Below are 9,304 nucleotides of genomic sequence, written 5' to 3' on the forward strand. Positions count from 1 at the left end.
TCTCCGAACCCGGAAAGGAAACAGTCATTTTACTGGGATTGAAGCCAGAAGGCACCATCATATTTTGTTCTGTGGCACGAGCTGGCATTTCCTTAGTAATCCTCTTTAATGTGCTAGTGTGTGAACCATAAACCTGCTATCATCAAGTCAATTTGGACTCATGCCGACCCTACAGGACAGAGTAGAACTGCCTCATTCCGTTTCTCAGATGGTACATATTGACAGGAGCCTTGTTCTCAGATCAGCGGGTGGTTTGAACCACTGACTCTGAGGTTAGCAGCCCACGCCCAACAAGCCACAATACCACCTTTGTGAACTAGACTTCCAAAAATATCTTTAATGCCTCCATCCAAAAGGAAACAACGAATTGACTAGAATGAGACATGATTCAACCATAAATCAAGCTCATAGGCAATGTTTCTGTTTATGGCATGAAAGCACAAACTTTTCTAAAGACTCCTGGGAGAAAAATTAGGCTGTCTGTCGCTATAAAGATTTACAGGCCTGAGGACCCTATAGGGGTGCTGAGTCAGAATCAACTCCATGACAGTGAGATTTCTGTTTTGTTGTTATTCTTAACTCAGCGCTGTTAAAAAGCAAACTTAAATTCGGTCCACACATATATATGGATTTGTGGTAATGTTGTCCACAAGTGGAAAAAAAACAGAAAGAAACCAGATGAGACTTGGCCCAGGTACTGGATGGCTCAATAATGATAGGTTAGACACTTGCCAACCAAAGGGCTCTTGATAAGGTAGCCTCCCAATCGCTCTGATTTTAGACAGGCCCAAAGACCTGGTTCAAAATAAAACCAGTCATCCTGAGGTTGATTCTGACTCCTGGCAATCCCATGGGTTTCAGAGTAGAACTGTGCTCACGAGGGTTTTCCAAAGTAATTCACCAAGTCTATTTCTCAGACACCTCAAGGTGAATTCAAACTCCCAACACTGTGATTGGCAGCCAGGTACATTAACCGTCTGTACCATGCAGAGACCACAAGAACAGGTCCCCTGGGGCTCTTTTGGCTCTAGACCCCAATGTAGGTTTGACACTCTGGTTTGGCTCGCTCCTTCCCATAATGCACCTTGAAAAGGCAACTAGCACTTTGCCTCTGCAGTGTCTTCTGAAAAAGTGGGAGCAGGGGAGATTTAAAATAGAAGGAAAGGCTGAAGAACGTTTTTTTAATGTCATCCATATTCTTCCCCAAACAATTTAGGGACCTAGGTTTCCAAAAATCAAGGTAAACATAGCTTTCTGTATACTCTCAAATAACATGACGATGGTCTTTCACCTACGATGACCTTTTCCCTTACATAAATCTGGCCCACATTGAACACTCCTCGGAAGGAGCAAAAAGTAAAGGCAACAAATGTGAACATGAACCTGAAAGTAATTAGTGAATGCATTAAATTGGGAGAGGGGGGATAAAAAAGTTGAATAAATGTAAATAATTTTGAAAGGCACATGTTTAGGAGGTATTTGTACCGCCATGACACTGCCTGGAAATGTGATTATAATATGATTTCAAAGTCAAATGAAGAGCACAAAGGAGTGACTGCAACATGCACGTTACCAGGACCCAGCAAGAAAGCAGAGGCCCGTGATGGGCACCCTGCTGGGGATACTTACAGAGATCACCGTGGGGCTTCCGTGCTGCGCATCCGCCTCACTGGGTGACTGAAACTGCAAGGGGAGGTAGCTTTTATGCGGCTCACTGGTGAACACCACCTGGACAGGGCACAAGGTCCATATGTATGTTAGCGTCCCCTTTCGCCAGAAGGTTCCTTCAAAGAAAGCTCGAGGACATCAGAGCCAGTAGGTGTTTAACTTCTTTTTCTGAACCTGTTGTGCATCTTTCCTGACCTGGAACCTCACCTTTTGATGTAGGTTTAAGACAATAAGTCTTTGACCCTGCTTTTCGGGAACAGTCCCAGTCTCAAATAATTATCATCTTGTTGGGTAATAAAATAAATTCCATAAACGACGTATCGAGTGTGATTTTCATTTAAATCTCCATAAACGGTTTATAGCAAGAGTCACAAAGCCATGACGTCACTGAAATGAAATATTCCAGTATGGAGAAACCAAAGATTCTTAGTGGTTCCGAGGGGAGAAGGGAGCTGTTCTCTGGGGGGGTGGCATGTCTGTTATCCAGGCTGCTATAATGGAAATATCACACGTGGGTGGTTGTCCAAAACAGACAGATATTTTCTCACTCTTTAGGAGGCTCGGTGGGAAGCCAAGCTCAAGGTTAGGCTTCCTCCTTGTGGCCTCTAGAGGAGGATCACTGTCACTCCTGAGCATTTCCTCCTGGGAGATCTCCGCCTAGCATGCCATCTCTCTTCCCCCATCCGTTGCTTGTTTAATCTTTTACCTCTCAAGAGAGATGAATCAAAACTTACCAAATCCTATCTCGTTAACATGCCCCACTCCCAAATAGGGTTATAACCTCAGGTGGAGAGGTTAGACTTCCCAGCACATATTACAGGGAAATTTCATTCAATCCATAGCAGGGAGTTCATGTTCACGGGGGAATCATTTGGGGAAAAGTAGAGATAATGATTGTACCACAGGAAGAGTAGAATCAACAGCACTGAATTATGCAGGTAGCATTTGTTGAAGTGGCAGGTGTTTTGTGCCTATTTTTTAACCAAACTTTTAAAAATTAAAAAAAATAGATGATAAAAGACATTTAACAATAGAGACAAACAAAAAAGCACAACAGTCTTAAAAGGCTCAAGCCAATTGTCTTGAATTAGGGAGCCAAGCATTGCAGGCCTGAAGGAAGAAATGTAAATAAGGCTACCCTAAGAAAACATACAGACAAACAAAAACAGTGGCCTTCGTACATGACCAGATCCGAACACTTCCACAAAGGCCTCCATGGATGGAGCAGCCCCTGATCTCATTTTCTCTCGTCTGTTCCTCTGCTTTCCATGATGCTGTTCCCTTATCGAGAATGCCCTTCTCTTTGACCTTCTACGTCATTCAACCGCCACAGTCACCAAGGCCCACTCCCTTACCTCCTCACTTTAGTCTTCTCTCCCCGAAGAGCACCTTTGGGCTCCTACAATTCAGCTCTTAAAAGTACTCAAGAGCTTCAAAAGGTTTGTGAAAGAAGTTTGTGATCTTTTTTTTTTTTTAAGTCCATTGTCCTTTAATTCCATTTTTCCTCGAACTCTGTGAAGCCAGTCCTCTTGGTAAATGAGTAGTTCTTACAGGTCAATATTAACAAATTCGTTTGCAGGAGTAAATAAGAATCATGATACTAAGCACTCACAAGCCAAACCGACATTATGTAAAGTCTCAGGTTTGGGGCCAGACATTCATGTGACTTTCAGTACTTACTCCTAACATACATGTGCTTGCTCCTAGTTTTAAAAAAGAAAGAAAAATCCTCTAAAATTCCCATATAAAAATCATGCTCCCAGATACTCCCAATGCTCAGCAATTGCTCAAAACAAGTACTCAATGAAGTACTGAAACATGATTTATGATTAGTGTTTCAGACAAAAAGAATGCTAAGTGTTATGTTACAGGCATTTAACAACATGGGCCCACAGTATTTCCAGTGGCGATTACATTTGGTTTATATACTAAAATTGTACTATAAATTATAACATTAGTATAAAAAACATCACGTCTCATGAGTTGTATGAGCCCCTAATAAAATGATTATTAAAAAAACAACAAAAAACCATCACGTCTCTTGGGCAATGGACTGCTTTCTTGACAAAGCCCATCAAAGAATTAGGCTGGAAAAGTGACTTTGCTGTGAAGTTGATCCTCGCTCCCCATGTTAAAAGTCCAAACATTACACGGGACAAGTAACACCGCAGAGGACCTTCTGCACATGCACATTTTGTGCTTTGGGGTTTTTATAACGGGGCATAGAAACAGTTCAAAAATTACTCACCACCAATATGCACTGCAATAGTGAAGCTGACATTCTAAGAAATGTTTACCATCCACCCTACAGGAAAACATTAAGTCCATCTTTCTCTCCCTGCTCTTTCTGCTATGAGCGAGCACTAAGGAATGAAACTTTATGCAGTGCAAAAAGAAGTTCTGTCTTCTCAAACCACTTAGATTAAGAAATAAAGAAAGAGTTTGGAATTCCTCCCCCCTCCCCCTTATCAATAGGAAATGTACTTAAAAAACAACAATAACAAAAAAAAGAGGGCTGCTGGTACTTGTGTTAGGCTATAACTGCAAGGTTCTCTGTTCAAACTCCCCTGTCCCTCTGTGGGAGAAAGATGAGGCTGTCTGTTCCTGGAAAGATTTAGTCTCAGAAACCCTATGGGGTCACTAGGAGTTGAAATCAACTCAAAGGAAGTGGGTTTGGTTGGGGCTTTAGAGCAATCCTAGTTTTTTCCCTTAGGAATTGGCCTAACTCCGTTTGGCTGATGTGTTTCAGATTTTAGACTCTGGGGAGGGGGCGGGGAGGGGTGAGAGTGGGGAACACAGGGCCCTAATAACAGGAATGACAAGTGGGGGAAGCATTTTCCCTTCTAGCCCACGTTAATTTCTACTTTTACTTACAGATAAATCGAATAGCACACGCTTCCGTTGTTTTTTTGTTGTTGTTGTTTTTTTGGGGGGGTTATCATCCCTGATTCATAAACCAGGAAGTGACATCATGATGCAATCATGCCTAAGTGCAAATCCAGAAGAATCCACATCTCTACTGTGACACCAACTGCGGGTGTCTCATGAGAACAGTGGGGGGCAGGGCAGCAAGCCTTTTTTCTACTAAGACACTATGGAGCAGCCTCAAGCTCCCAATCTTTGAGTCTGCAGCCAAGCACATCAACCGTTTGGACCACCCACAAGTTCCAGTAGTTCTTAAACAGCCGGGCTCTTATGTGTCGCGTTTCAGAAAGAGCTGATATTCAGAAGAAAACACCCAACATGACCCATAAGGCACCAGAGATGTTTCCAAAAGCAGCATTCTCTGGTCAAGAAACCTTTGACTTTTCTCTCAGTGCACAACTCCCTTCTGCTTTACCTGGCTGGTGCCACAACCCGGACAGGGTCCAGAGAGCATGGCTGGCATCTGCTTGGTGGCTGATGGCTTTCGGTAATAGCGTGGATATGCTTTGGCCATGCAGTTACTGATGTCTTTTGAATCCGTTGTCGCCTGGATCTTGACCCTTTCACATCCCTGAGATGAGCAGTAACTGTGACCATCCCTGCTGCTTTGGGCCTTGAGATATAAGAAGAGCAATCTGCACAAATCAGAAACCAACCCAGTTGGTATTAGGCATTGTCTCAAGCACATAGACACTTCCTCAAACAAAATGTACTGGTCAAAAAATGCTTCCTCTCACACAGTAATCTTCCCTTCAAATAAAAAGAAACTTACAGAACTTCTATTAAGTTGGGTACCTCCCCTTTCTTCACTGTTAGCATCCTAAGACAAATGCAATATACTTGGAAACCCTGATTCAGCCATTCTGGAAGATATCAAAGTTGGTTTCTGGTTTGAATTAGTTCAAAAGGTAATTGGGGAGGGTGGAATTTGGCTTGGCTCAGAAATCCCTAGGCAAACTTGATACGATTGCTGAGTTCAGAATTTGGGAAATTAGTGTGGCTTATTCTATTTTGGGAGGGTCCATAAATCATTTCGGTTTAAGGCACAAAGCTGGAATCGTAAAAAAAGCAATTCTGACTTGTTTGGCTACGGCCAAGATATGGCCTCAAGTCAGTTCCTGTGATGTTTACTGAGAGCAGATGGAACTGGGGTCCTTCCATTTGTCATGGGGCCAAAAGCCGGCCAAAATGAACAGTCCCACCCACCAGGGATTATCCTCCTCCTGCCAAGATCAAAGAAAAAGTCTAAGGTTCAGGCAGCAGTCCAACTCCTGTCAGTGAACCTAATCCTTCTAAACCAGAAGGAAGGCAGGATTCTAAAGACAAGATCAAATGGGATTGATTACCGGAGGTCAATACATGCAGCACCGTTGCAAATTATCCCAACATCCAGTCATTTTAACATACACACTTAAGGAATGACAAAGATCACACTAAGTCAAGTGTGTAATAGCTGATATACCATTAAAAGAATTCAAACAAATAGGATTAAAAAGTATTAAACACAGACGAGGACATACATCCCAACCTTTTATTATTCAGTTAATCATTCATTTAATTACAAGGCATCCAACTGTCCCTACAAAATTTGGGTGTTCCGGACTGTAGACCTTCTATAGCATACAGAATAAAGTCTACATAGATTGTTTAAATCTTATCAGAAATTGGAAACCAGACAAATTTAGGAGCGAATCGCATCATGTTATTCAAAGGCTAACTTGTCACTTAATGACAGAAGCCCAACATCATCCCCTCTAATCAATCCTGCACCCATTCCACTCTGCACTTTCCCCCACCCCAAACACGCAATGCCACAGTCTGCCAAGCCTCCAAGCATTTGTACACTCTGTTCCCGCTGCCTGGAACAGCTCCGCCTCACCCACCGGCTCTCCCACCTCCTCCGACTGACTCTAGTGTCGCACTCTTGGGCTGACACTGGCTCCACGGGCTACCCTAAGAAAACCACACTGAATGTCCCTCTATGGGGCCTAAAGACTATTTAAACCGTCTGTCTTCTAGTTATTGGCCTATGCCCTTTAGTGGACTAAATCCGCCATATTGAAAAAAAATATGTCTTCACGTTATCCTTCCTGTATGTACCTAGACAATGACCATCAGAAGCATGTCAGCTAAAAAGATGGTTCTCCCAGGAGCATGCTACTTGCTGGAAGAGGACAGGAGATGAAGCCTACCATAACCCAAAGGCTGGGAGACTACCGGGAGACAAAAAGTAGACAAAGCCAACAGCACCACGGGAGAACAGGATGAGAATTAAAAAGCAGAAAGACACAGCCTGGAGAAAATTGGAAGCAACTATGCCAAGGTTACACAGCGATTTGGAATAAGTCCAGGTCAACGGGAGAGAGCCTGCAAAGTCAGTAGGAAGAATGGGCTTTTTTTTTACTCAACTAGTAACGATGCCATATAAAAATAATCATCTGAAACTTGCTCTGGATAAAAAATCATTTTAATTTCCAATTTGGCCTACTGGTTCTTTACCGACAAGGATAATTTCGTTCTCTCAATTGCCTTAATAAGTATACGGCAAACATTTGCACTCGATTCCCACTGACAACTGTAATTACACATCAGTCCTCTTCTCCTCTAAGCCTTTAATAGCGATGTGCACCGAATTACCCCTCCGGCAGCTGCTCGTCTAAGCAGCCCTCGCATGACAACGTATGCTTAGCTACTCTGAAGAACTAGTAATTTCGCCATTCACGAAACATAGCAATAATCCTCCATTCTGGCTCCCACCGAATTACCCAGTGCTGGAGTCAAAATAGAATTTCCTCTCGGATTGCTTCCTCTGCAGTTCTTCCAGTGAACGGACGGGCTCATAGTCCTCCATCTTGGACAATGAGCCATTGTGTCGCTGCAAAAAGCCAAAGGTAACTTGAAAACTTGTGTTGGATGGATAGCAGAGGCCAACTCGAATCCAGTCATCCCTATAAAGGAGAGATCATAAAGGGTTAACACACTGGAGCCGGTATCTTTTTTTTTTAATGATGGTAATAACTTCTCTAACAAAACATTGATAATTATTTTTCAGGGCACAATTCAACGGCATGAGTTACATTCATCCTGTTGTGGGGGTACCACCAATATCCATTTTCAAATGTTTTTCATCATTTTAAAGAGAATTTGGTACGGCTTTAACAATAACTCCAGATTTGCCTCCTCTCTCAGCCTCATAACCATTAGTACCCTGTTTCCCCGAAAATAAGACAGTGTCTTATATTAATTTTTGCTCTCAAAGATGCGCTAGGTCTTATTTCTCCATGAAGAAGAATACGGTACCCATTTATTGTTTATTGTTTTATTAAAAGAGACCTCGCACTTCCTGTCTGCTCCAGCTGCGCTGCGGCTAACATGGAGCTGGTAGCGGTGCTCGCTACTGCGGTCCAGAGTCCAGAGTTACGGTAGCTTCGGGGGGGTCTTATTTTCTGGGAGGTCTTATTTTCGGAGGGAAGCATTCTATTTCAGTGAGAGGCAAAACTCTAAGTAGGTCTTATTTTCGGCAGATGTCTTACTTTCGGGGAAACAGGGTAAGGCTTTTGTCTCGAGATATTTCAAATACGTGGAATCACACCACTGTGCCCTTTGGGGTCTGGCTTGTTGCCCTTAAAACAAGTGCTCAAGGTTCATCCATGTCACTTGGACCAGCACTTTCTCCTTTGGGTTGAATATTCCTCCATTATATTTGGGCTGAAACTTAGGAACCGTTGTGAGGAGGACCCTCACTGGGCAGCTTCGTTCTGGTGGGCACAGGGCTGTCAGGGGTTGGGACAGACTCAATGGCATAGAAAACAGCAACCTATTCCTAAACGTCTGCCCATCCCGTTACAGAATCCCTTTTGCTACTGTGATTAATGCTGCAAGGAACCCTAGTACAGACATATCTATTTGAGTTCCTACTTTCAGTTTTCCTGGGTATTTAGAAGTGGAAACTCGGGTTAACTTTTAAGGAGCTGCCTGCTTTCCGCAAAGGCTGTGAACCCATCTCTTTTGCGTATTCCAGCGCAGACACATTTTAGCCCTAAAGGTCTCGTTCGACTCCTGCCGTGTGCTGGTATTCCTGCCACCTGACACACTAAGGAACATTCTACCTTTCTCTATTAAAAATATTTTTCTTGCTGGCATTTTGATAACAAAAAAATTCCTGGCATCTGTAGAACTCGTGGACACACGAAAAGACGTTAGATAGCATGTAATGCAGATACTGCAGCTGGATCAGAAAATTAAGTGAGATGGTTGAGCAAGAGTGCATGAAAATGGAGACACTGGTGGTGGAAAGGTAACTGGTAAGATTCCAAAGAATTTGGACACCACAGGCTACACATCTTCATATTGTTCACAGATTTTACTCTTAACCAAGTTAACCCACTCACGAATAATTCAAAATGTAGATAAAAGAGGTATAAAAAAAAGATGTTTTACACAATATCATCTATAGCAGCAAGAAAAGGGCCAGTGGGGGAAGAATGTAAATGTTCCCTAGGGGGGGAGGTTAATGAAATGCATCAGGTACATCCATATTCGGAGTGAGAATACTTCAGGGTGGGGAACGCCCCAAAATGCCTCACTATGAACGGTATGATTGAGGTTTACTTCCATGTTCTCTTTATGATTTCCTATATTTTGTATAAGGAATCAGTACAGCTTTTTTTTTTTTTTTAACATTTTATTAGGGGCTCATACAACTGTTATC

At 42.7% G+C, this 9,304-nt stretch overlaps 1 protein-coding gene across 1 annotated transcript in view; it reads right to left on the reverse strand.

The window, feature by feature from the left end:
• Positions 1–9,304, reverse strand: part of CEMIP2 (cell migration inducing hyaluronidase 2) — an 89,209-nt gene that overhangs the window by 4,874 nt on the left and 75,031 nt on the right. The window contains 3 exon segments of the mRNA XM_004713827.3: positions 1,630–1,728; positions 5,009–5,228; positions 7,359–7,541. Coding sequence (XP_004713884.3) covers positions 1,630–1,728; positions 5,009–5,228; positions 7,359–7,541 — 502 coding nt within the window.

Source organism: Echinops telfairi, unplaced genomic scaffold (genome assembly GCF_000313985.2).
Source record: "Echinops telfairi isolate 266 unplaced genomic scaffold, ASM31398v2 ScPeMD7_22;HRSCAF=79, whole genome shotgun sequence".
Taxonomy (NCBI): Eukaryota; Metazoa; Chordata; class Mammalia; order Afrosoricida; family Tenrecidae; genus Echinops; species Echinops telfairi.